Source organism: Hemiscyllium ocellatum, chromosome 18 (assembly GCF_020745735.1).
Source record: "Hemiscyllium ocellatum isolate sHemOce1 chromosome 18, sHemOce1.pat.X.cur, whole genome shotgun sequence".
NCBI classification, from domain to species: domain Eukaryota; kingdom Metazoa; phylum Chordata; class Chondrichthyes; order Orectolobiformes; family Hemiscylliidae; genus Hemiscyllium; species Hemiscyllium ocellatum.
Genome location: NC_083418.1, coordinates 42,393,205 through 42,420,925, shown reverse-complemented (window position 1 = coordinate 42,420,925; position 27,721 = coordinate 42,393,205). Strand labels below are relative to the sequence as shown.

The window sequence follows — 27,721 nt, the reverse complement described above, 5'->3', positions numbered from 1 at the left end:
AAGATAATACATGGCTTGGAAAGGGTGGACGTTAGGAAATAGTTTCCGTTAGGTGAGAAGACTAGGACCCATGGACACAGCCTTAGAATTAGAGGGGGTCAATTCAGAACAGAAATGCGGAGACATTTCTTCAGCCAGAGTGGTGGGCCTGTGGAATTCATTGCCGCAGACCGCAGTGGAGGCTGGGATGCTAAATGTCTTCAAGGCAGAGATTGATAATTCCTTGTGACATCAAGAGTTTAAGGGCTACGGGGAGAATGCTGTAAGTGGAGTTGAAATGCCCATCAGCCATGATTGAATGGCGGAGTGGACTCGATGGGCTGAATGGCCCTACTTCCACTCCTATATCTTATGGTCTTAAGAGGAAACCTTTTGATGAGGTTAAGAGAAGGTTAAAGGACCTCGGTAGTCAATGTTCGATGAGATACCCAGCGTGCTTGGTATTATTTACGAGGAGACTGTGCGGTCATTTCATTTCTTGGAGCAAGCCAAAAACTTCTTGGACACTTTAAAATAATATAGATGTATTTATGGACATGGACAATAGTGTCTGGGTTTTTTTGCCTTGCTTTTATTTCTTGTACTTTCACTCTTTTCCCAAAAAAGCTGTTGTTGGTGGGTTTTTCCCCCGAGCTGAAGTGGTATTGATATATTGTGCGAGGGTGGGGGGGGTGATGTGGACAGAGTGCTCACTGTTTTTATTATACCTTTGTGTTTACAATGTCTTTTGTTTGGTCTCTTCCATTGCTTGGATTTGAGCTGGAAGAGGGGATGGGGGTGTTCATGGGAAAAGCAAGTCCCTGTGGGCAGGGGGTAGAAGCCCCCATTAAGTGTCTTTTGTATTTTGTAGTTAGGTTTTTTTTGGGTTTTTTTCTAAATAGACTCTGAGTCTCCTTTTGTGTATGCTCAGCATGTCGTAAGATGAATTCTTCCTCTCGGCAGGCCAAAGGTGATTGTAAAGGATCATGGTTAGCAGCATTCTTAAATAATGCACCTGGAATATCAGAGGGATTCATTCACTAGTAAAAAGAAAATGAGTGTTGTTAAGCCTGAGAAAGGAGAGGATGGATGTTGCCCTATTACAGGAGACTCATCTTAATGACAAGGAACACTTGAAGTTACAGCAGGGTGGGTTTGATCAGGTGTTTCTCTCATCTTTTAGTACGAGGAGCAGAGGAGTGGCAATACTCATCCGGAAGTGTCTCCCATTTAATTTGATAGACTGTGTTAAAGATGAGTATCATCGGTTTGTTATTCTTAAGGCCCTTAAACGTGGCGAGGAATATGGTATTTTGAATGTCTACTGTCCTCCAGCCCACCCTCTTAAATTTCTGACTGATACACTATCTAAGCCAAAGGTCTTGGCATTGTGGTATGTTATTATAGGAGGGACTTTAATTGCCTTATGGATCCTGTGCTGAATAGAATACCCAAAGGTCTCCCAAAGCTTTCTTCACAATCTTACCAGTTAGGTGACCTATGTGTGGAACTGGTGTTAGTAGATATTTGGAGACATGGGCAGAGATTTTACATTCTTTTCCAATCCTCATAAATGCCACACAAGAACTGATTATTTCCTAACTCCCATGACTTTTTTAGATTTGGTGGTTTGCTGTTTGTTTGGAAATAGTGCCATCTCTGATAGTGCAGCGGTGTATTTAATGGTTAAGATTAAGGGTGATGCAATGGGCTCACAGTATTGGCGAATGGATCCCTTCATCCTCAGGGAGGGACAGTTTGTAGAACAGTTCTCTAGGGAATTTGAAGCTTTTTTGGTCACCAACTTAGGTACTGCTTGCAATCTGTCCATTCTTTAGGAGACTGCTCAGGCCTATGCTAGAGGGATAATTCTCTCATACTCTGCTAGCCAGAAGTGGAGTGCAGAAACATTTGCTTGAGGCATGACTGAAGACAGCTGAGACAACATATTACAGTAGATCGTCCATGACTAATCGGCAATGGATCACAGCTCTCTAATCCACCTTAAACTCCATGCTAACGGATACACCAAGGAAGGAAATTTCCTTTGCAAAGCAGGAGCTGTTCGAGTATGGTGATAGGCTGGGTAAGTAGTTGGCATATTTGGTCAGGAAGAAGAATGCCTCACAGTCTATTGCTTCCATTAGGGAAGGGAATGGGACTCTACTTACAACGCTAAAAAGATCAATGAGGTGTTTTGGAGGTTTTACTCTGAACGCTACCAATCTGAAAGCTGTGAGGACAGATGGGATAAGATAGAGTCTTTTTTAGGAATTTGTATCTTTCTGGTGTGTCTGCTGAACAGGCATCTCTCCTTAGTGCTCCATTAACAGCCCAAGAGATACAGGAAGCAGTAAGGCAACTTCAAAGTGGAAAGGCGCCTGCCCCAGATGGCTTGTCCAGTGAGTTTTATAAAGAATTTGTAAACAAACTGTCAGGACCAAAGCTAGACTTGTATAACTATTTATATACGCTGAAAATGTATGTTGCTGGAAAAGCACAGCAGGTCAGGCAGCATCCAAGGAATTCTTGCCATCCTTGAGAGAGGCTAATATCTTTCTTATCCTCAAGAAAGGGAAGACCCATCTCGCTTTTAAACTCTGATTTTAAAATTTTATTGAAGACTCTGACATTGAGGTTGGAAAGCGTGTGCCCTCTTTTTTTTGATTTTTAATTTTTTACAAAATTACAAAATCACTACAAAATAGTAGAAGAACCTTATAATGACATTAACAGAAAACAAACTACTACTCAACTCCACAAGAAGAAAGAGAAAAAAAACTACAAAACTACAATTCAATAAATAACTAAGGAAAAAAATTAAGTTACCTTGGTTTAACTTGATTTAATTTAAGTTACATTCAGTTAGGTTATTGCATTCATCATAATCCCACCAAAGGGATTACCAGGAGCATGAGTAAGCAAACCCGTATTTGTTTCGGATTCTCCCCCCACAGGGGCCCCCAGACCACCAGATGTAGCCCATATGACGACACAAAGGCTGACACAAAGTTTGCATCCATATAACTCAGAAAGGGCTTCCACATTCTATAAAACAGTTCTGTTTTTGGTGCACCATACTCATAAGAAAATCCAGGGGATGTGCTCCATAACTAATCTACGCCAGCCCGAAGGTCCCAGGGGATTCTCTAACACCCAGCTCATTAGAATGTTCTTCCTTGCACAGAATGAAAGAATATTAAACAGTTTCTTCCCATGTATGTCCAAAGAGGGAAGATTTGGCAAACCCAAGAGGAGGGACACTGGATCCAACTTAACCTCAGTTCCCAAGACCTCTTCAAAAACACTCGCTGTGGCACCCCAACACCTACGAAGCATGTGGCATGACCACATGCAATGAGTAAGAGTGCCAACATCTATTTTACATTTGGGGCACATTGGGAACGTTCCTGTCTTAAATTTCGCAAGCCGCTCCACTGCCAAATGAGCTATGTGGAGTACCTTCAGTTGCATAGCCTGTGTCCTGTTACAAATTGAAATCTTCTTTACGTTCTCCCAAATATCCTCCCACACCTCTGACAAGATTTCCACTCCCAATTCCTGAATCCAGAGTCCGCATAACCACTCAATGTCCTTCGAACATTACTTCCTAACAAGTGATAGAGGGTGCTGACCGAGAGAGCACCCGTAGCCCGGAACACTCTCCTCTCCATATCTGACCTATAGGGACTAACCATCAATGTAGTCTTTTTCTGTATAAAGTCCCTAACCTGAAAGTAATGAAAGAGGTCCCTCCTGGATAGCTCATATTTCTGGCTCAGCTGTTTGAAAGACATCATCACCTCCCCGTCAAATAAACCTCCCAAACAGGAGATTCCTCTAGACTTCCAGACCTTAAAGCCAGAGTCCAACGACCCTGGCTGCAATCCGAACGTTCCCACAATGGAAGTGAAAGGAGAAATTTTTTTGTAAGTTGCCCTAACTTGCCTCATCATTTTCCATGCTTAAACCATATTAAGGACAATCAGGTTTCTGCAATGGCCCATAACAGCCCTCATTTGTCCATAAACAACAAATTGATGAGGATGCATTTTGCCTGGGAGGTCTCGATGTCCAACCAGCTTGACCAAGGGTCCTCGTAGGCCCAGTCAGCCACATAGAATAGTAAGGAACTCAACTGATATTTCTTAAACTCCGGGAAATCCAAATCTCCCATTCCCCGCGGAAGCGGCAATTTGTCCAACTTAATAAGAGACCGTCTATGATGCCAGATGAAAGATCCAAGCCAACTGTAAAGTCTCCGTAGTGCTTGCCTAGGCAGCATCACAGGGAGCATTTGCTTGGGGTATAATAAGCGAGGAAGAACATAGGACACAGAACATAGAACAATACAGCACAGAACAGGCCCTTTGGCCCACGATGTTGTGCCGAACATTTGTCCTAGCTTAAGCACCTATCCACGTACCTATCCAATTGCCGCTTAAAGGTCACCAATGATTCTGACTCTGCCACTCCCACAGGCAGCGCATTCCATGCCCCCACCACTCTCTGGGTAAAGAACCTACCCCTGACATCCCCCCATACCTTCCATCCTTCAACTTCACCCATCAGAACATTCGTTTTGACCAGGGCTATTCTACCCAACCAAGATATCGGAAGATCCTTCCAGTATTATCTTCTCCAGCAACTGCACAAAATATAATTGATCGAAGGCCAGGGTAATAAAAATGCCTAAATTCAGGAAAACCCCCTGTGACCACCTGTAGGGGAATAGGTTCCATCCCCAAAATCAGACATAGCCTCCAACTTCATTTTATACCCTGAATTTATACCCAAAATTTTATACCCTGAGAACAAAACAAATAGATTAATCACTTGTACTAAATGGGGCACAGATGTCATCGGATCAGTTAAAAAGAGAAGAACATCATATGCATAGAGGATGATCTTATGCCTGTCTGACCCCACCTCTGGTGCAATTATGTTGGTATCCCTCCGGATGGTGTCCACCAGCGGCTCACACACCAATGTAAATAATAATGGTGACAGAGGGCATCCTTGCCTCTACTGACTAAAATGATCTGACCTTATACCATTAGTCAGAACCGCTGCTTTTGGGTTAGTATATAACACTGCCACCCACTTGGCAAAAACCCCTCCAAGACGAAGCCACTCCAGTACATAAAAGAGATATGGCCACTCCACCCATGTCAAATGCTTTCTCTGCATCCAGGGAGATTACCAAGCCCGTAATCGAACCTTGCTAGCATACCTAGACCATGCTTAATACTCTTTAAATATTATGAGTAGACACAGGACCCTTGATAAAACCAGTCTTGTCCTCCTTTACAATAAAAGGCAAAACCCTCTGCAACTTTAATGCCAGCATTTTTGACAGAATTTTAAAATCCAAGTTCAGTAATGATATGGGCCTGTACAAAGTGCAATCCTCTGGGGCTTTCTCTTTTTTGAGAATAAAGGGAAATATTTTCTTCTCTCAGAGAAGATGGGAGGCAGTCTTGACTGGATGATCTATAATTCCTTATAAAACTCATTTGAAGTCTGTCTGGACCCAGGTGCTTCACCACTCTGGTGCTGCCTCACCGCCTTCTGTATTTCTTGGATTGTCAAGGGGTATTCAAAAAGGACGCCTGCTCTGAAGTTACACCCGGAAGGTCTTAAAAAAGGACTCCTTCTTAAACAATCTGTCCTCACAGCCCTCTGACCGGTACAGGTCAGAGTAGAACTTACTAAATGCTGCATTAATCTTTTTTGGCATTGCAAGTAGGAGTACAACCACTCTCTCTGATGGATGTGATAGATCGAGGGGCATTCTTTTTTCTGGCCAGGTACGCTAGATATCTACTCGGTATATCACCATACTCAAATAACCTCTGTTTCACAAAGCGATTTCCCTTTTTGCTGTCTGGGTGAGTGCAGCATTCAAAGCAGCCCTAAGGGCTGTAATCCGTTGCAGTTTGGTCACAGACAGTCTGTCAAAGTATGCTGTCTCAGCTGCCTTCAGGCAAGCCTCGAGCAAACACTGCTGCTTTCCCCTCTGCCTCTTCCATGTTGCCGAGTACGAAATAATCAAACACCATGCATAGGTCGTGGCAGTCTCCCAGAGGACTAATGGATTGCTGGCAGTACCCAAATTAATGTGCCAAAAGATTTCAACTTCCCGCGAAAAATACCCTATAAACTTGCTATCGTTCAAGAGGAAAGGGTCCATGTGCGTGCCAAGAGCCTATCCCATTACCACAGGCCTTGACTTCCATGTACACTGCCGCATGATCGGAAGTGGCTATGTTCCCCATTCTGCAAGACAGCATTGAATTCAAAAAGATCAACGGGACAAAAAACATGTCAATTCTGGTGTGGTATTTATGTGGATTAGTGAAAAAGGTGAAATCTCTACCTTCGGGGTGAAGGCATCTCCACACATCTACCAACCCCAGCTCCCTGTTCAGGTCCACCAACTGCCTGGAATGCAGGGACGTACCCACAAGACCTCTAGACATCCTGTCCACTTTGGGGTCAATAAGACAATTAAAGTCTGCCCCTATAATTGTATGATGCACCCCAAGTGCCATCAACCTGGAAAGTGCATCCATTAAAAATTTGAGGGGATGTGCCGGGGGACAACTTACATTCAAAATCCCATATTCCTCTCCATGTATTAAAGCTTTAAGAATTAGAAACCGCCCATATTAATCCTTAATTTTGTCTAACATTTGGAATGGGAGATTCTTCTGGATAAGTATACCAACTCCTCCACTTTTCGAATTAAAGGATGAGAAAGACATCTGTCCGAACCCTCCCTGCTGCAACCTATCGGTTAAATGTGTTTCTTGCAGCAAGGCTACATCGACCCTCTCTTTCCTTAGGCTTGAAAGTATCTTTTCTCTCTCAACTGATGAACGATTCCCTTTAACATTCCAGGTGCACCATTTAAACAAATGGCTAGCCATAGCCGTCCGAAACAGTCTGTGACCCCCTCAGGAGGAAGAACCTTACCTATAACACGCCAACTGAAAACAATAAACAGTTTGTATAAATTTAGAAATACAACTTCCAAAACTACCGGATCAAAACTTCTAACAGCTACTTCTACAACATACCAACATATAACACAAATGAAAGGAGACTTTACCCCTTGCCCAGAGGGGGCACTCATACTACCCACTAACCCTCCATGGCTCCTTCTAGCTGAAGCCATACCCCACACCAGACAACACACAGTAAGAAAAATTCACACATCTTACAACAAGAAAGTTAAAAGCACTCAACCTGTTCCATCCATACTGAAACCATGGGCATTCCTGGTAGAATAGAAATATATAATATCCCCTGCTCCCCAACCCCCTCCCCCCACCCCCCCAATCCCATACTAGAAGAGAAAAACAAAAGGAAATGATAAGAAAAAAAAAACAAAGAATGACAGGACGGGAGACAGAACAGAGAAGAGAGTGAGAAAAAAAGAAAAAAAACAATTATGACCCCCACATATATTAATAATAAAACAACCCCCAACAACCAGGGTAAACCAGGCAAATTACAGGGAAAAACATGTCCTTATTATTCAAGCCAGCCAGTCTATTTTAAAGCATCCAGGAAGCCTTTTGCCTTTTCCAGTGAGTCAAAATTGAACACGGGCTCTCAGTGGCTGAAACATAATATTGCCGGATATCATACGGAATACTAGATATTTAATCTCTCAGCTGCCTTTTTACCTCTTACAAATCATGACCGCAGAAAAGTCTTGGAAAAAGCTTAATTCGTGATCCTTTGTATATCAAAGCCTGTGATCCTTCCCCAGTGCTCTAGAGGCTTCCAGCATAATTTGCTTATCTCTGTCACGCTGGAGTCACACTAGGACTGGACGGGGGCACTGGTCCAATCCGGGCCTGCGCACTAGGACCCGGTGGGCCTGCTCAACCACACCCAGCCTGCCTCGACATATAGTTTCAAAAACTGCGGGAGCCATTTCTCCAACAAGCTGACGAGCTGGCCTTCCTCCTCACATTCTGGAAGCCCCAGCAAACAGGTGTTCTTCCAATGGCCTCGATTTTCGAGGTCGTCGGCCTGCTCCGTAACCACTGTTCTAGGTGCCTGGACCCTACCCGCTGAGGATTCTGCTGCAGTTTCGGAGGCTGTGACCCATTGCTCCACCTTTCCGACACACTTCCTGAGATGCTGGATCTCCTGGTCATGCTTCTGCAGCATGACCAAGATCAGTTCAAGCCTGGCCCAGGTCTCCTCCATTGCTGAATCAATCTTCTCTTGGAGTTTCACTAAGTCCAAGACCAGCCCTGCTCCATCGGTAAGTCCCATGGGGCGATCACAGAGGTCAACACTGCAGCCATGGGCATGTCTGTTGTTGCGAGGGCAAGGTGGGGGGGGGCCTGCTTGCTACGGTCCTCACGGTCCCTTCCCTTTGGTCATTTTCCTAATTATTTTAAACTGACACTGAACAATTCTAGGGCAAATAACGATCTCTACCATATTGGGTAATAAAGGGAAGTGAGAGCACCACTTTGTCTGGGTTCTGGTGCAGAGCTCAGCAGGGAAGACCTACTGGGTCACCGTCATCTTGAATTCCCTCTCGTCTTCTATTGTTAAGGCGGATGGGTAAGGGTCCTTTACAGTGATCCTCTGGTGGTGGTTCTCACTAATGGTATAAGGTCTGACCATTTTAACATTTGTACGGGCAGTCGGCAAGGCTGTCCCCTCTCACGTTTCCTCTTCACATCCGTATTGAACCGCTGGCAAAGACCAGTTGTGCTGACCCTAACATAGCTGCCCCAAAGGTAGGGTCGAAGGTGCATAAGATCACATTATATGCGGACGATGTTCTCATTTTTCTTTCAAAACCGGCAGTTTCAGTGCCCCAGTTGATACAATGTATTAATTCATTGGGCTTTTTCTCAGGTTACAAAATCAATGTTTCAAAATCAGATGCTATGTTATGGGGGTGCTTAGGGGAATACCAGATGTTGAAGGTATGTTCCTCTTTAAGCGGGGACATGGAGTCTTTCTTTATTTGGGCCTCTCCGTTATCCCTAGTTTTGATCAGCTATTCAAGGCTAATTTTGTTCATTTGTTTGACAAGATTAAACAAGACCTTCTAAGATGGAAGTGGGGGGGGGGGGGGGGGCTTCCAATATCATGGCTGGGTCAAGTTGCTCTTATTAAAATGAATGTTCTTCCTCGCTTATTATCCCCTCTGTGAATGCTTACCTGCTTTTCCCTCGACAAACGTTTTGGAAATTAAAAGGTTGATTTAGTTCTTTTAGAATTAGATGCTATTTTGGCATATTTGGCACCATAAGCAGCCTCTTATCATGCTTATGAAATAGCAAATGACCCAAGGGTTGGGAAGAGTGGATCTACCAGATGTCAGAAGATATCAATTGAGCTCCCTTTTATCTTTAGTGAGTGATTGGGTCTGTGAGGACTCAGCATCGATATGGTTGGATATCCAGGCAAAGTGTCCAAAGTGTCGTTTCTGGACAAAATGAGGATAGTTGCGGAACATTGCTGCAATCCAATAGTTATTAACACTGTCAAAGGGTGGAGGGCAATGAGACAGATTGAGGATAAATGTCTAAAACATCTCTCCATACTCCCATAGTTGGTATGACAGGTTTCCAGCTAAGGACAGTGGATCCCATGTTTAAGTCCTGGGCAGATAGGGGAATCTCTTGCTTGGGTGACCTGTTTGAAGATGAAATATTAGTGCCATTTGATGAAATAACTTGCAAGCATGGATTATCAAACTGGGATCTCTTCCATTTCTGTTTGATCAGAGATCTTATCCAAAAAGAGACTACACTTCTGAGCTAAGAACACTCTTTCAGCGAGGGAGTTTGGGGAGAGGTTCCACTGGTGACATCGAGCAATTATGGAAGGTCTGGAGAGAGAGTTGGGGTGGAGATCACTCCGGAAACTTGGGAGGACAATTGTGAGAGTGTGAGGAAGAGTTTGATATGTAATAGGACCCATGCTATGCAGTTAAAGATTCTTCATCGGGCTCATCTAGCCCCAGATCGTCTTGCAAAGTTTAAGCAAATTTCCCCAAATGTAAAACAAATACAAGTACCCTCACTCATTGTTTGTGGTCCTGCCATAAGCTCTGTACATACTGGAGCGCTGTGGCAGGAGTAATAGAAAGGGTCTTGGGGCCAGAAGTCAAGGTGGACAAGGTTTCTCTTCTCCTGGGTTTGCAGAAGTTATCTCCCCTAGATGTAGTTGGTAGAAAACTTTTTAGCATCCTCACTTTTTGTATGAGTAAGAACATTCTGATGTGCTGGGTTCTGAGAACCCCCCGGATCTGTCGGGCTGGCATAAGTTAATTATGGAACACATTCCAACGGACTTTGGACCAGAAAACAGACAATTTCGATAAGACATGGCAGCCCTTTCTGAATTATTTGGACGTAAATCTGTCTGCCATTTTAATTCAGGCTTTTGTTTAGCCGTGGTAATTTGGTCTAATAAGCCTAATGTCCTGAGAGGAAGAATTTCAACGAAACGTGGGTTTAATAATTGATGCTCTCGAAGGTTAAGAGCTGAGGTCTTGTTATGCTGCGCAGTGTTATTTATTTACGTATTTATTTACTGATGTGTAATGAGTGAAGTTGGAAGTTCTTTTGTAGAGTAGTATAGTAGTTGGTTTATTGTTTATTGTTGTTTTTGTTGTTATAATGTTATATTTTCATATTTTTGTAATGTTCTAATATTGGAAGAATATTTTTTTCAAAAAATATTTAAAAATAAACACTTCTCAATCTATCACTGTTTAAATAATATACTGCCATTCTGTCCTATCGAAGGGGAAATTTTCATATTTATCCACATAGATTGCATCTGCCTTTGATATGCCATGGTATCGTGTACCTTACATAGTTTTCATGGTTAAAAATCACAACACCAGGTTATAATCCAACAGGTTTATTTGGAAGCACTAGCTTTCAGAGCACTGCTCCTTCATCAGGTGGTCCAAATCATAGCTTTCATTCTATATATTGTTTCAATAAATTGTACAGCAAGAGTTCATGATATCAATTTCTACCGAGGGTTGTGCTTTAAAAATTGTTAGATAACGAACAGTAAGCTTTGTGAAGGTAGGGAAAAGTGATGGTGGGAAGTAAAAAAAATGACCAAAATTTTTTTTAATACAGTAAGACAAAAACAAATATGCATGATAATACCTCAAGAATATTGTTCTTCTAGACATTAACACTCAAACGTTTTGCAGTAAAAGGTTGGACTCAAAAATGCAATCGTTACGCGTACAATTCGGGTAAGATTTTGCCTCCAATGTCAACAAATGATACTTGGACCATTTCCAGGTTCTGATACTGAGCCAAAAGAAATAGTCACAGTACATAACATACAGAGAGGGCAGCTACTAATGGGCAAGAGGGCAGTTTAGGCAGCTAGTTTATTGCTGAAATGAGGGCCTAATTTAAATGAACAATGACAGCTATTTGAAAGATGAAATTTAAGAATCAGAGAAAGAGAAGAGGGTGCAGAAGCCTGCCACTGAGATTAGGGTTGTCCTTCATCAAGCCCTCCTGAGGTTGTGAGGAAGGTTGACTAAGTTCATTTCCCTATACTGCTGGTTTCCCCCATCCACCTTCCAGAGGGTGGAAGTAAAAGGGCTCCTAGCTGTAGAATGTAAGACTGAAGGTTGCTGAAACAAATAATCCACATAAAAGTAATCAAGTAATCAAGAGGAAGAGGAACTGACAGTAGTTCCTTAAAAATACTCAGTGACCTTCTTTGTTCTGATGGAGTGAATGCAATGAGAGACTCTCATACCCAGGATATACAAACTCAGGAAACAAACCAGCCTGATGATGCTCCTAAACATGGAAAAATTCTATGGGAGAATTGTATCCCTCGGAATACTTATTGATCCATCAACAAGGTTCGGAGTCCCAGCACTGTTGAAGCCCAGCAAACACTGTTGCAGGCAGATTCTCATGGATATTAGAATGCCTTATTTTGTCTTTGCACAATGCCAAGGTGAGGGATATTAGTAAAGGAGGACAGTCCAGATCACCACAGGTCACCACTGGCACTACAAGAGGGAAACAATGGAAATCATCAGATTGACTGTATGGGACCTAATTAGAGAAGAAGAAATAAGCATACCAGATTAGGTGAAAAAGATAGCAAAAAAGGGTATGAAACACACTCTTCCAAGTTTGACAGTTTGCCAAAAACTGCATTTCAAAGCCATCACACAGCAGACACAAAGGTTGGTTCCCATGAAGTCCTTCTACTTTCTCCCACAACTTCTGTCATGTCAAATATTAGTGTCCTGTCAGAACAAGGAAGAAAGAAACTGAGGCAGCAGAGCCTGCACAGTCATATCTGACAAGCATGTTCTCCATTAAGTAGAAACATTCCTATTAGTGGGTCCATGAATGTGCTCGGTAGTATTGTATTTGGTGAAGGGAACAGCATGAGTGAGCAGGAAGAGATGAGAGAGACAGAGACAGTTGTGGGGAATCTCTTTCGGAGGATGGAGGCTAGACACAGCCATGGTCAGTTGGGCACAGATGCTGTAATGAATGCATATGTCTCAGAGACTTCCATAGCAGTGCATAATCATGGGCTGAGAATGGAGGCAACTATGCTGCTTATACGCGCCATATCTCAGGACTTTGAGTGCATAAGGTCAGCTCTTGAGAATGTAGCCTACCTCATGAAGAGCATTACGAGTGGATGCTGGAGCACACACTGACATACACAGAATGCATACAAAACTTTGAAAACAGACCAGTCAATAGTTCTGGCAGTGCCCCAGTTGGTGCTCACTTCCATGTATAGTATACAGAGAAGAGTCCAAGGTAGGACTGAAGCAGTTACCATTGAGGGCAAAAGAACTTTCCCTTACGGTGTGGCAGATTTAACCTCCATTCCTCTGACTCAGGTGACCATTTATCCAGAAAGGCTCGAGACGGAAAGACTGCTCCCGCAATAATGCCAGTGCGGCAACCTTTGGAGAAGCTCCCATGAGAATAAGCAGGCTGCCCAGTAGGTCAGTGGTGTATATTTCGTTTGTAAGTGTATACAATATCACTTGAAACACACTGTAAATATTGGCAATGATAGCAAACCTGCGAGCTTCCATTTTCTTTTTAATACCAGGACCAGAGAGAGAAATAGTGAAAGCAATCGGAGATCTTTGAAAAGTGAGTGGGAGATTGATAGATCATTCATTACCAATTGCTTCCTCAAAGGAAATTTTCTCACAGACTGCTGAAAGTAAGTTATGGGCCTTGCTGTTTTGCTAGATTAGAAGGGCTCAACTGAAAAAACAACAGCATGGGTTCAACCCCCACCATGGCAGCTAATGGAATTTAAAGTCAATTAATAAGCACATCTTATTACTAGTTAATTTCTCATAACTCAAGAATTATATGTACACTCCGACCATTGGCTTGAGGGTGGTTACAGGATAATAGGTTTACACAATCAATTTGCATGAATTGACTGATTCGTTTTAACATAGACAGAAATTTTTAACAGAAAAGTTGACCAAGTAGATAAAAAATTTACCAATTCCCTCGGAGATATTTTGGTCCAGTCCCCCTCCACTCTCAACATCTTCCCACACCTTCCAATGCAATCACAGACTGTGCAAAACCTGTCCATTTACCTCCTCCCTCCTCAGTAATATTCCAGATGCACAGCTTCCAGGTGAAGCAGCAATCTACCTGCACTTCACTCAATCTAGTCTATTGTATTCATTGTCACAATATAATCTGCTATACATTAGGGAGTCATTTTGACATTCAATAGCATTGTCATTAAATCTGCTATCAAAATCATGAGGTTACCAGTGTCAGAGCAGTTATTGATTTTTCATTATTTTTATTTTATTCTTTTATCAATTTTGGTGGAGCTGTGAACTAGGAACTGTCAGCTAAAGATAACTTTTGGACTGTGTTTAAAAGATTGTATTAAAAAGAAAACAGACCAAATGAGTTTTTGTTTCTTCATGAGACCAGCTCTGGAAGTTAATTGCAGGTTGGTTCCTGATCAAAAGGTTCTGCACATGCTCATGACTAGAAAAGAGCATTATGTTGCACAGATTGTAGAAGTTGGCTACGAATGAGGTCAGTACCTGAGAATTGTTTCCAGCAAGTCTGGAAAAGACCAGGCAGATGGCTGATATTGAACGGTAACGAGGATTTCATGAAGGAAACAATCCGTCAGGAACAGAGTTTGAATTAGGCTTTGGACTGTTTTTTCTGTGAAAAGGAATCTGGCTGTTGATGCTACAGTATGAGATTTGCAAGCTTTTTGTCTAATCTGCCTTATCAAGTCTTGGAAGTTCACATAATAGAAAGCTAATTTGTAAACATTATTACCTTTATCTGCATGAATGGTAAAGGTAACCTAAATAGCACATTTACAAGAATAGGTATAAGTCATAACATGCATTCCAGCAACTCATCAAGGTTCATTTGACAGCACCTTTCAAGCCCTTGAACTCTGCAACCCTGAAGGACAACAGCAACAAGTAGATGGGAACACCATTACCTGAAACTTAACCTCAAAGCCACAAAGCACCTTGCCTTGAGCTAGAATCACCATTCCTTTAATGCTATTCGATTAAAAACTTCAAACTTCCCTCCAAAGAGTACAGTTAATTTACATATATCAGGGGGACTTCAACAGATCAGAATTCTGCTTGTCATCATCTGGGCTCAAAGGTAATTGAGGAGGAGCAGCAAATGCTGCATTTCATGAAAGAATATTTTTAAAAATAAACTAAACAGATTTTACAATAATCTAACAGCTTTATGGTCATTCCAATTCAATTTAATTTCAAGGTTAAGTAGTAAAGTCACATTTTCAATCTACCATAGTGAAAAGTTCTCTGGAGGAACATTGCAACATCTTGATCAACCATGCAGTAAAATAGTCAGCCTTTTCAGGAAAAAAAAAGGTACTGCAAAAGAGAACAGCTTTCCCACACAGCTAGAAATAGGACATAGTTGAAATTAAGTGAATTAAGAGACTCACCTCTTGTGGTAGCTCTAATTTGGACCGGTCATCCTGCCCATTCGAATGTAACCCCATTAAGTAAGGAACAGGAGCATCTAAAAAATGAAGGAGCGATGCAGGGAGGATAGGGACATAGACATGCTGCCACTGACAGGGGAAGAGTATTGTAGTGATACTTTCTGCTACAGTCATCAGTCGCTGATAATCTGTTCATAAAAATACACAGCCATCGTCATTTTTAAGCCCACACAGTAATTTGCAACTTCACATTTGAGATAATATATTCAACACAAAGACAATAGTCTTTCATTCAAACAGTAGCAAATATGGCTCCTTATAAATCTTGTTAAAAAAAATCCAAAAATCTTTTTTTAAAATAATAAAACTGACAATTTTTATAAAACTATAAATGACTTATAAAAGTTTAATTATTGTATCACAATTTATAATCCAGTCTGTTAAGTATGGGAGCCATCATATCAACACATTATAAACTCCATGGTACAGTACATTACATGAGGTGAAAAAAAATATATTGGAATGATTTCAGAGCTGTTGGCACAGATATAGGTCGAATGAAAATCATGCATCACCTGATTTCTGGATAAGATTTCTGCATTGCAAAAATCTCAGTCGTCTTTGTTACGAGTTAAGGCATGACACTTCAGTTGTCAGGTCAATTCTGCCCTCAAAGGCATTTGTAAGCATTACTTCCAGTAATGAATTACAATAAGAGAGGATTGGAGTAAGAGGAATGGAAGACATCCCACTTATAATAATAAAAAAATTATTATATATAACACACTTTATTTATACAAATCTTAATTCCTGTTATTATGGCATCATTCAATTTTGTCATGTCAAACTTCTGTGGAAAAAGTTTCTCTATTCTCACTACTAACTCCATACAATTACTTGTATTCATCAACTGATCATGAATAATTTATGAATAAATTATTTATACACTCCTAACAGACACAGAAGATCTCTACATCTGCATTATATAGACTGTATTCAGAAGAAGATTTTATAAACAAAAACTCCTCCCTGCTATAATTTCAGCTTTGAGCTAACTACTGCATGACAAAGGACAAAAATGCACTTTTAAGGCACCAAGCACGTCATTCAGAAACAGAATATGTAAATTTTTGATAAATCCACTGTTGTGCAGATAAACACTCTGTAATTCAGGTTTCTTGATACAATAACAGGATAAAGAAGAGTTTTTAAGAAACACTTCAGCCAGATTGTTTTCAATGTCAGTAGGGTGATTGTCAGCATTTTATATGTTATCGGAATAAATTTTTATTTGTTAACATGGAAAAATCACCAAGTATCAATGTACACAATTTAAAAACCAATTCTGAAAATATTTTCCACATGTTATCATGTCAAACTGTCTACACCAACTTTCTCTAGGAGACAACACTTACATTAACAGGAAGCTTTATACAGGTCCTTGCTGGCTATTCAGAATGTTCAAATCTCACCAATTTATTTTAGATTGATTTTGTGTTGACCAAAACTTAAAGCAACCAATAAATACAGCAGAATAAAACTCTTTCCTGCACTGAGCACTCAGATTCATATTTGAAAATATCCAAGGCAAATGTTTCATTCAAAGTTGCTCAAGTTAAATGATCAAAGAATGCAAAATTTGCCATAACATTTAGGAACATAGGTTAGGCCATTCAGCTCAGTGAATGGCAGAGCAGACTCAATCGTTGGTGATAGGCTTTTCAGGCCCATTTTCCTGCTTTCTCCCTAACCTTTGATCATCTTGATACTCAAGAACTTATCTCTGTTTTAAATATTCTTAATGATCTGACTTCCACAACCTTCTAATGGCAATGAATTCACAGATTGACCACTCTCTGGCAAAATAAGTTTCTCCATATCCCCGTTCGAGAAGGTCTTCCCTTATATTCTAAGGCTGTACTGTCAGGTCCTCATCTCTCTTGCCAATGGAAATATCTTCCCGATGTCCACTGTATCCAGGTTGTTCAATCAGATCCCCCTTCACCCTTCTAAACTCCATCAAGTACAGTCCCAGAATCTTCAAATGTTCCTCATATGTTAAGCCTTTCATTCCTGGGATCATTCTCATGAACAACCTCTGACCCATTCCAGGGCCAATACATCTTTCCTGAGGTATGGGGCCCAAAATTGTTCACAACACTTTAAATGTGGTCTGACCAGAGCCTAATAAAGCCTCAAAAGTACATCCTTACTTTTATATTCTACTCCTGTCGAGATGAATGACAACATTGTATTTACCTTCCTATCTACCAACTCAACCTGCAAGTTTACCTTAAAATCCTAGTCCAGGTTTCTCTTAAGTCCCTTTGCACTTGCAATTTCTGAATTTTCTCCCCATTTAGAAAATAGTCCATGCTTCTATTCTTCCTACCAAAGTGCAGAACCTCACACTTTCCCACATTGTGTTTCATCTGCCACTTCTTTGCCCACCCTCTTAACCTGTCTAAATCTTTCGGCAGCCTCCCTACTTCCTCAGTACTAACTGCCCCTCTACACATCTTTGTTTCATCTGCAAACTTAGCCAGAATGCCCTCAGTTCCTTCATCAAGATCAATGTATAAAAAGTGAAAGGTTGTGGTCCCAATACCGACTGTTGTGGAACACCACTAGTTGTCGGCTTCCAACCAGAGATGGACCCTCTTATTGCCACTTGCAAGTTTGATTCAGTTTGCTTACTTTAAATAATTAAATAATATAGCACAGAGGCTACATTGTAAGACCCCTATCAAAATAGCACTTACTTTTAAACTTTTGGATGCTACTCAGCTCACATGTATCCTGTCATCAGCTGGTAAATATAGTTCTCATAATGTTTCAATTAGGGTACCATAGACAATTAAATGATGTATACAAAGCTAGGTGTGTTGATTATTGATGGTATGTCCAATTACCAAGATTCACAAAAGTCTTAATAGTGTGTGTGTGTTTTCAGAATACAGTTTAGTATCCAAGTATTCACATATTTCACTCCAAATTACACAGCTTTGAGAAGTCATTGCAGCTTTAAAACTTGAGTTATTCACAACAACAAATACATCTTTTCTTTTGCTGTGTCATAAACAAAACCAAAGCTGGTAAAGTAGCTCTAGGTTTTAGAAAGGGTCAATATAAAAGTGCAAACTGAACAACAGGACTTGAGATTTTCAATTTAACATGATCATAGATGAAGAAGATAGAAAAGCAGCGGGTAGCTTTTTTATTTGGCTTTATCCAAATACCGGTGGGTAAAATAAAGGAAAATCCAAAAGGTATTTTATAAATATATTAAGGGCAACAGAATAAACAGAGAAAGATTAGGACCCATTAGGGACAAAGTGTCAAACTATGAATGGATCCAGAAGACATAGGTGAGGTTAAATGAGTAATTTGCACTACATTCACTATAGATAATGACAATATAGGCATAGAAATCAGACAGGAGGACTGTGATATAGTTGACCAAATTACTATTGAGAGTCAGGAGATATTTATGATTTTAGCCGGCTTAAAATTGGTTAAATTTCTCTAGGCCTGAATGGCACATATCCCAGGGTGCTGTCAGTGTCAAGGGAGGAGATGACAGGGGCCACTGTGTTAATTTTCAAATCCTGTCTGAATGTAGGAAAGGTGCTGAAGGCCTGGAGGACAATTAATGTATCATCATTCAAGAGTGGGAATAATCCAGGGAACTACAAATCAGTGACTTTAACATGTGGGATAAAATTCTGAATGACAGAATTAATTTCCACTCAGGTAAGAAATAATCAAAGATAACCAGCAAAGCTTTTAAGGAAAGAGATAATGTCTGACAGTTTTTTTGAAGTGATGGCTAGGTGCGTCAATGAGAGTAGTGTAGCTGATGTAATCCACATGAATTTCAGTGAGAATTTTAACAGGGTGTCACATGGGAGACTTGTCAAGATGATAAGTCCATAGGAAACCAAGACAATTTATAAAATTGTATCCAAAATTGACTTAGTGTCAGGATGCATAGGGTGATTGTCGAAGATTATTTGTGTCCCTGGAAACCTGTATCCAATATCCACTGAAGAGTTTGATGCCAGGTCCTTTGCTGTTTTTAGGGTACATTAATGATCTAGACACAACTGTAGGAAATTTGATCATTAAATTCACAGATGACAAAAATTGGTGGTAATCGCAAGGAGGAAAGCCTTAGACTAGATGATGATAATAGAAGGTTGGTCAGACGGACTGAATCATGGCAAATGGAAATTCATTTGGAAAAGTTTGAGGTGATACATCTTGGGAGAACTAACAAGACAAAGGAAATACACAATGAATGGTAGGACTCTAGGATGTACAGAGGAATCCTGGTATTCATGTTGACAGATCCTTGAAAGCAATAGGATAGGTGGTTGAGGCAGTAAATGGGATATTTGCCTTTATTTCAGGCATTGAATACAAGAGCAAGGAGGTTATGATGGAGTTGTACAAGATATTATTTAGGCCACAGCTACAGTAGTGTGTGCAATCGTGGTCACCATAGTATAGGAAGCATGTGATTGCTTTAGAAAGACTGCAGAAGAGATTTATCAGGATATTGTCGGGAGCATTTCAACTATAAAGAGTTAGATAGACTAGAGTTGTTTTCCTTGGAACAGAGATGGCTGAAGAGTGACCTGAATTAAGTAAGCATTGGCTAGATAAGACTTTTCTTCGCCTTTACTTCAGAAATCAATAATCAGGGGCATAAGGTGCAGGATGGTCAGAAGGGGTTTAAGAAAGATTTTTTTCCAGTCAAACAGTAGTGGATATCTGGACCTCACTGCCTGAAAGATAGAGGCAGGAACCATCACAACATTTAAGTATGTAGATGAACATTTGAAAAGCCAAAGTATGCAAGGCTTCAGGCAAAGTGTTGGAAAATGAAATTAGATTAGATAGTTGCTTGGTGACCAGCACATACACAATAGGCTGAAGGGCCTTTTCCCATACTGTATGATTCTATGATGTAAATATCTACATCATCTGTTGTCAGGATGATGACATTATTTTCTATTTGCATTGATATCTGGTGATCACCTTTAGTTTAAAAAACAAAATAAAACACGTATCTTTCAAAATTGCTATGAAGTAGCACTTTTTTTTGTTTAAATTAGGATTCATCTTGCAAATCATTAAAATATTCCATGCTGTCATGGTTCAGGTACTAATGAAGATTTACAAACTTCTAGCTTTCAAACTTGGTTTTGACTGAGAATTAAGTAATACCATACAAGGCAACTATGTCATGTTAGGAAAACAAAGATAACTGACTGAGATAAACAGAGGCACTATTAATGAGATTCAACATGCACTGCCCAGTACGGTCTCCTTCATTGCTGAGCACTCACTGTTGTCACCTTACATAAATTTAAAATTTAAGAAAGCTCAACAATGGAAAATTAAAATTGAACTGTATTTCAAAAGAAAATTGACTTAGTATACCCACAACTAAGTTGAATATATTGCTGTCTTAGATGCCTTATTCGTGAACTGAAAATATTATTGCTAGGATTCCTTTTAAATAGTGACTTCATTTCTTGTACTTATTTGCTATTTTCATTCTGCTCACTTTTGGTCATACTTTAATGATTACAGTATCAAAGTTCTCTTATTTTAACAAGTTGCGCATTTATGGTGAATGATATCAATGTGCAGCTTTGGCATCAGATCTTAAAATGAACCCTACCAGTAAATTAGATGTGGCACAACAATATAAAAGGTAAATGTAATACCTTCCATTTTTATTTCATCATTTAAATAATCCTCCACTAAAACTGCCTCAGTATATTTCTCCATGCCTCACATAACTATTTTTTTTTTGTAGATATTTTTATTGAAATTTAACATTTTTGCAAATTTACAAAAATAAACAAAACTCTCAAATACAAACATTGATGTACAATTAAATCATATATACAATAGTCATAATTTAACAAAGAAAAGAGAAAGAAAGAAAACAAAAAAAGAAAAAAAAAGAAACGAAAAAAGAAAGAAAAAAAAACTCAACTTTCTACTAATCTAACCTATAACTAACCAGAGTGTATACCTAAGTCTCTTACATGCTCGGAATGTATAAACATCAAATATAATAAAACCCGTATTCGCGCAGGATTCCTCTCCCAAGGGGCCCCGGAGCAGCCCGGTCTGAAATCTTCACTAAATAAAAGCCCTTGTTAGGATAGCCGAAATATCTGCATTTATATAATTCAAAAAGGGCTGCCATATTTTATAAAATAATTCAGTCTTTCGGTGCACCATATTTGTGAGGAAGTCAAGGGGGATATATTCCATAATTAATCTGTGCCAATTTGAAAGTCCAGGGGGGCCCTCAGCCACCCAGTTCACCAAAATATTTTTCCTTGCACAGAAAGAGAGAATAGAAAATAGTCTCTTCCCATGCATATCCAGAGATGAGAGGTTTGAAAAGCCCAAAAGGAGAGATACAGGGTCCACCCTAATTTCCGTTCCTAAAATTTCTGTCAGGGTATTTGCCACTTTAGTCCAGTATCTGCGGATTTTCTGACAAGTCCACAGACAATGTACAAGAGTACCCACCTCTATTTTGCATTTGGGACACATTGGAGATGCTCCTGCCTTAAATTTTGCCAGTCGAGCCGGAGCTATATGGGCCCTATGAAGTATCTTTAGTTGGATAGCCTGAGTTCTGTTACAGATAGCAATTCTTCTAGCATTTTCCCAAATGTCATTCCACATATCCTCAGAGATTTCTAGCCCCAAGTCCTGCTCCCATGTTTTAAGCAGGTCATCCATGTCTCCTGAGACTCCATCATGTAGCAAATGGTATATAGTACTAACGGAGGATGCCCCCGCTGGTCGTAAGACATTATGTTCTCTGTCTGATTTATAAAGACTATCTATTAATGTAGTCTTCCTCTGTATATAATCTCGAACTTGGAAGTATCGAAAGAGATCCCCATTAGGTATTCCGAATTTCAGACGCAGCTGCTCAAAGGACATCAGGATCCCATCTTTAAATAGGTCCCCTAAGCATGAGATGCCCCTGGATCTCCAGAGTTTAAAGGTGGCATCTGTAATCCCCGGTTGGAATCCCCATGTGCCTACTATTGGTGCATTGGGGGATGTTTTATGTGAGTTACCCTCATTTTGCCGCATTATATTCCAGGCCTTAATTGTGTTTAATATTATGGGATTTTTACAGTGGTCTGTAATGATTTTCCTCTTATCTGAAAATAAAAGGTTAATAAGTGGGTATTTTACTTGGGAGGCTTCGATATCCAGCCAAATTGATTGTGGATCAGATGAAACCCAATCAGCTATGTAACTTAGTAGGGAGCTTAACTGATATTTCCTAAAGTCTGGGAAGTCCAGTCCTCCCCTTGCCTGTGGAAGCTGTAGCTTCTTCAGCTTAATAAGGGGCCGTCTATGGTTCCAAATAAAGGAGCCCAACCAGCCATATAATTTACGTAGGGCTAGCCTTGGCAGCATCAGCGGGAGCATTCTCATAGGATATAAGAGACGGGGCAGAACATTCATTTTAATTAATGCTATTCTCCCTAGCCAGGAAATCGGAAGGTCTCTCCATCGCTGGAGGTCCTGCCTTATCCTTTCCATTAATTGTACAAAATTAGCCCTATACAGCTGATCAAATACTGGCGTGATAAAAATACCTAAATATAAGAAGCCCTCCAGGGACCAACGGAAGGGAAAAGGGGATCCGTCCATTAAGTGGGGTATCATAGCCAGACCACCCATTGGCATGGCTTCCGATTTTGAAAAATTAATTTTATAGCCTGAGAATGCACTAAATGTATTAATAACTTGAATTAGACGAGGCACTGACATTAAAGGATTACTGAGGAATAAGAGAACGTCATCTGCATAGAGGGTAATTTTGTGTTTACCTGTACCAATCCTCGGGGCCATTATATTAGGATCAGTCCGGATGGCTTCTGCTAATGGTTCGATTATCAGTGTAAACAACAATGGTGAGAGAGGACATCCTTGACGGCAGCCCCTACCCACACTGAAGCCATCCGATCTTAACCCATTAGTAATAACAGCTGCTTTGGGGTCATTATACAATGTTGAAACCCATTTGGTAAACACCTGTCCAACGCCAAACCTTTCCAATGTGTAAAATAAATATGACCATTCAACCCTATCAAATGCCTTTTCCGCATCCAATGAAATTACTACTCCTGGTATCTTTCCCTGATGACAGGCTTGGATCATATTCAAGACCCTTCTGATATTATTGGATGATCTGCGGCCCTTAATAAATCCCGTCTGGTCCTCCTTTATAATATATGGCAGTACCCTTTCTAGTCTTAGTGCTAACATTTTTGAGAGAATTTTAAAGTCTACATTTAGTAAGGATATTGGTCTGTAAGATGCACAATCTTCTGGGTCTTTTCCTTTTTTGAGGATAAGAGAAATATTTGCTTCTTTCAGCGTGGGCGGGAGACAGACCTGACTATGCGCAAAATTATACATATCCATAAGTGGGTCAACCAATATTCCTGTAAATTCTTTATAGAATTCAGCTTGAAAACCATCCGGGCCCGGTGCTTTTCCGCTCTGAAGTTGCCTAATTGCCTCAAGTATTTCTTGGACTGTTAAAGGGGTATTTAGGGCCGACACCTGTTCCGGAGTCAGGCCCGGGAAGGTCAAATTTTTAAAAAATGACTGCATCCTCCTAATCCTATCTTCACAATCCTGCGATCTATATAGTTCAGAATAAAATTCTTTAAAGGTCGCATTGATCTTTTTATGATCATGAGTCAGGGTACCTGTACTTTCCTTGATGGTCGGAATAGTTTGAGGGGCTTTCTTTTTCTTTGCAAGAAATGCTAAGTATCTACCCGGTTTGTCGCCATATTCATATAATCTTTGTTTCGCAAATAATATTTCCCTTTTAGCCATTTGAGTAAGCGCGGTGTTTAAAGCTGTCCTAAGAGCTGTAATCCTCTGCAATTTTGTGATAGAAGGTCTATCAGCGTATGCTGTTTCGGCTGCTTTTAGGCGAGCTTCGAGCAGACGCTGTTGCTCTCCCTTCATTTTCCTCTGGGTCGCTGAATAGGAGATGATCAAACCTCGTGCATAGGCTTTGATGGTCTCCCACATCATTGACGGATTGCTAGCCGTACCAGTATTAATTTCTAAAAAAGTTTTAAGTTCTTGGGAGAAGTACTTTAAAAATTTGCTATCTTTTATCAGGAAGGGGTCCATACGCCAATGCCGAGCAGATGTCCCATTGTTCTTTACCTTAGTTTCCATGTATACAGCGGCATGGTCAGAGATTGCTATAGTACCTATTTTACAGGTTGCTATAGAGTTTAGAAAAATCGATGGGGCAAAAAACATATCAATTCTTGTGTGACATTTATGTGGATTAGAGTAGAAAGAAAAATCTCTACCCTGTGGATGGAGACATCTCCATACATCTACCAATCCTAATTCTTTATTCAGGTCCGCCAGTTGTCTAGATCTGGGAGATACTCCAGCAGCACTCTTGGGAATCCTGTCTATTTCCGGATCCATAATACAATTAAAGTCTCCCCCTATAATTGTATGACGGGCACCAAAGGCCATCAGTTTTGAAAAAGCTTCCGTTATGAATTTAAAGGGGTGTGCCGGGGGGCAGTATACATTTAAGATCCCATATTCCTCTCCATTTATGAGGGCTTTAATCAAAATATATCGTCCAGATTCGTCTTTTATCTGATTTAGAATTTTCAAAGGGAAGTTCTTCCGGACAAGGATAACGACTCCCCTGCTTTTTGAATTAAAAGAGGAAAAAAAGGCCTGATCAAATCCGCCCTGTCGTAATTTTAAGTGTTCTTTATCCGACAGGTGTGTCTCCTGTAGGAGAGCTATATCAACTCTCTCCTTCTTAAGATTTGATAATATTTTCTTCCTTTTAACTGGCGAATTACTCCCCCTGACATTCCAGGTGCACCACTTAACCGACTGTTCAGCCATAATCATCTGGACAGATCCGAGACCCCTCGGGAGGGGAAACCCTATCTAGAACATCCCGAGCATGGAGCATACAAGATTTACAAAAGTAAAGATTCTCTGATACACTCAAAACAATATAACAAAAAACTCTTTCTAAGTATAAAAAATATAAAACATTCCGAATTGGAGATTTTCTCCCTTGTTCCCAGGGAGCGTCACTTCCTCTCCCACAGTCCATCTTACCCTCTTCCAACCAGTGCCCCACCCTTGACCCAGGTGTTCCTCAATAAAATGAGGAGAATTCAAATATAATATAAAGCTAGAGTTAACAGTGAACACCCCACCCCCACCCACACCCACATCTAAATATATTTGGGAATATTAATACCATATATAACTATAAGATTACAATCTCAACACGTAATACTTAAATATAATACCACAAAATAACAGGGGAAAGAAAAACAACCCCGCTCCTAAAAACAGAAGTAAAATAGAATAAGGTAACCACCTCCCCCCATCAACATTAACCAAACGCCCCAACATATATATATATATATATATATATACACACACACACATACACACATAGGGGGAAAGATAAGAAAAGATGAAGGGATATAAACCAAAATAATGGGAAAGGCAGACCAGCGTCCACAATCTCTTACAGCTTATTTAAGAGAGTCCAAGAATTCCTTAGCCTTCTCCGGTGATCCGAAGTTATATATGGATCCTTCGTGGCTAAGGCGTAGCGTCGCTGGATATCGTAAGGAGTACTGGATATTTAAGTCCCTTAAACGCTTCTTCGCCTCATCGAATGCCTTCCTCTTTCGGACCAAAGCTGGGGAGAAGTCCTGGAACAGCATGATCCTGGATCCTTTGTGGGTCATAGCTTGGGGATCTTTACCCAGATTTCTTGAGGCTTCCAGGAGCATCTGCCTCTCCCTATAGCTCTGCAGCTGGAACAGGACCGGGCGTGGGCGCTGGGTTGAGCCGGGCCCACGTACTGTGACCCGGTAGGCCCATTCCACCCTTACCTGGCCTGATCCATTATGCAGATTTAAAAGTTGTGGCAGCCAATGCTCTAAGAATGCTGTCAGCTGGCCTCCCTCTTCCTGCTCGGGAAGGCCCAACAACCGAATATTTTTTCTACGACATCGATTTTCGAGGTCATCAATGTGGTTTTCTAGGTTCTGGACTCGATTCTCGAGAAAACGGATGTGGTCGGCTGTTGATTTTATCGCAGTCTCTGAGGCTGCGGCCTTCGACTCCACCTCTCTGACTCGGCACTCCAATTCCTGAATGTCTCTGCCCTGCTTCTGCAGCTCGGCTGATTGAGTCTCGGCAGAGCAGAGAAGCACTTCGATAAAAGCATCAATCTTCGCCTCCCACCTGGCAAACATCTCTTCAAAGCTCATCTTCATTGGTAAATCTCCTGAAGTAGCTGAAGACACCTTTGTTGCAGCTGAAGAGGGAGAGGGTGGGGGAGGGGTCCCTGCTTTCTTAGAGCCGCCTGTTCCCTTCCCTTTACTCATTTTCCAGCTAGTATTAGACTATTTAAATGTACTAATAGGTAACTATTTAAGGTTAACAACTATTATAAATGGTTTAGTGAGTGTGGTGGGGGTGGATAGCCCACTTTTCCCAAGTTTTGGGTAGAGCACTGTGGACTCAGTCTTGCTGGGTCGCCGCCATCTTGGATCCCCCTCACATAACTATTAAGAACTTAAGAAATAGGAGTTGCAATGGGCCATTTGGCCTGTTGAGCTAGTCTGCCTTCAACAGTCTCATGATTGATATTCTACCTCAACTTCATCTTTCTGTCCTATCCCCATATCCCTTATTACCCAAAAATATAATCAATCTCTTTTTTTAAATGTACTAATTGACTGAGTATTCACAGTTCTCAAAGTGATAATTCTGAAATTTTGCAACCTTTTGAACTTTTTTTTTTAAAACATCACTCTGAAATACCAATCCTTTATTCCAAGATACAGATACCATTTTCTAGATTCCCCAACCAGAAACATTTTATCAGCATTTACCTTGTAATATTCCTTAGCAACTTTTACTATGTTTCAATTAAATCGCTTCTCATTCTTCTAAACTCCAGAGGACATAGGCCTAGACTACTCAATCCCTCCTCACATGACAATCTCCTCAACCCAGGAACCATTCTAGTAAATCCTTGTTGCAGTCTTCCACAGCAAGTATGACAGTCATCAGGTACTATGCGTACTATTTAAGGTTTGGTTCATCAATGCCTTGTATTTAATTTGTACTAAATCATAGAATCCCTATTGTGCTGCAAGCCCATTGAGTCTACACCAACCCTCCAAAAAGCATTCCATCCAGACCCACCACCCCACCTTCCCTATCCCTGTAACTCTGCATTTCCTGGGCTTAATCCATTCAGCCTGCACATCCCTGAACACTATGCCAATCCACCTCACCTGCACATCTTTGGACGGTACAAGGAAATGCAGATACCAAATGAAACCCATGCAGACACGAGGAGAATGTCTGTGTGGAGTTTGCACAATCGCGTCAAGGTGGAATTGAACCAGGGTCCCTAGCACTGTGAGGCAATAGTACGAACCACTGGGTTACCATGGAACCCTAATACCTGCACTATTAATTTACATTAATTCAAAAACAAAGCAAAGCTGTCCAAAATAATTTTAATTAAAATCTTTAATATACTGATAATAATGTTTAACAACTTTAGTAATCCCAAGTCTCCACATTGAAACCAAATTCTGTAATCTCATTCCTTAGCCCATCT

General features: G+C 40.6%; 1 protein-coding gene across 3 annotated transcripts in view; it reads right to left on the bottom strand.

The window, feature by feature from the left end:
• dennd5a (DENN/MADD domain containing 5A) overlaps positions 1-27,721 on the bottom strand; it is a 268,461-nt gene that overhangs the window by 164,182 nt on the left and 76,558 nt on the right. For all 3 annotated transcript variants that reach the window (XM_060838913.1, XM_060838915.1, XM_060838914.1), the window contains one exon: positions 14,989-15,176. In XM_060838913.1, the coding sequence (XP_060694896.1) occupies positions 14,989-15,176 (188 nt within the window). The remainder of the gene's footprint in view (positions 1-14,988; positions 15,177-27,721) is intronic.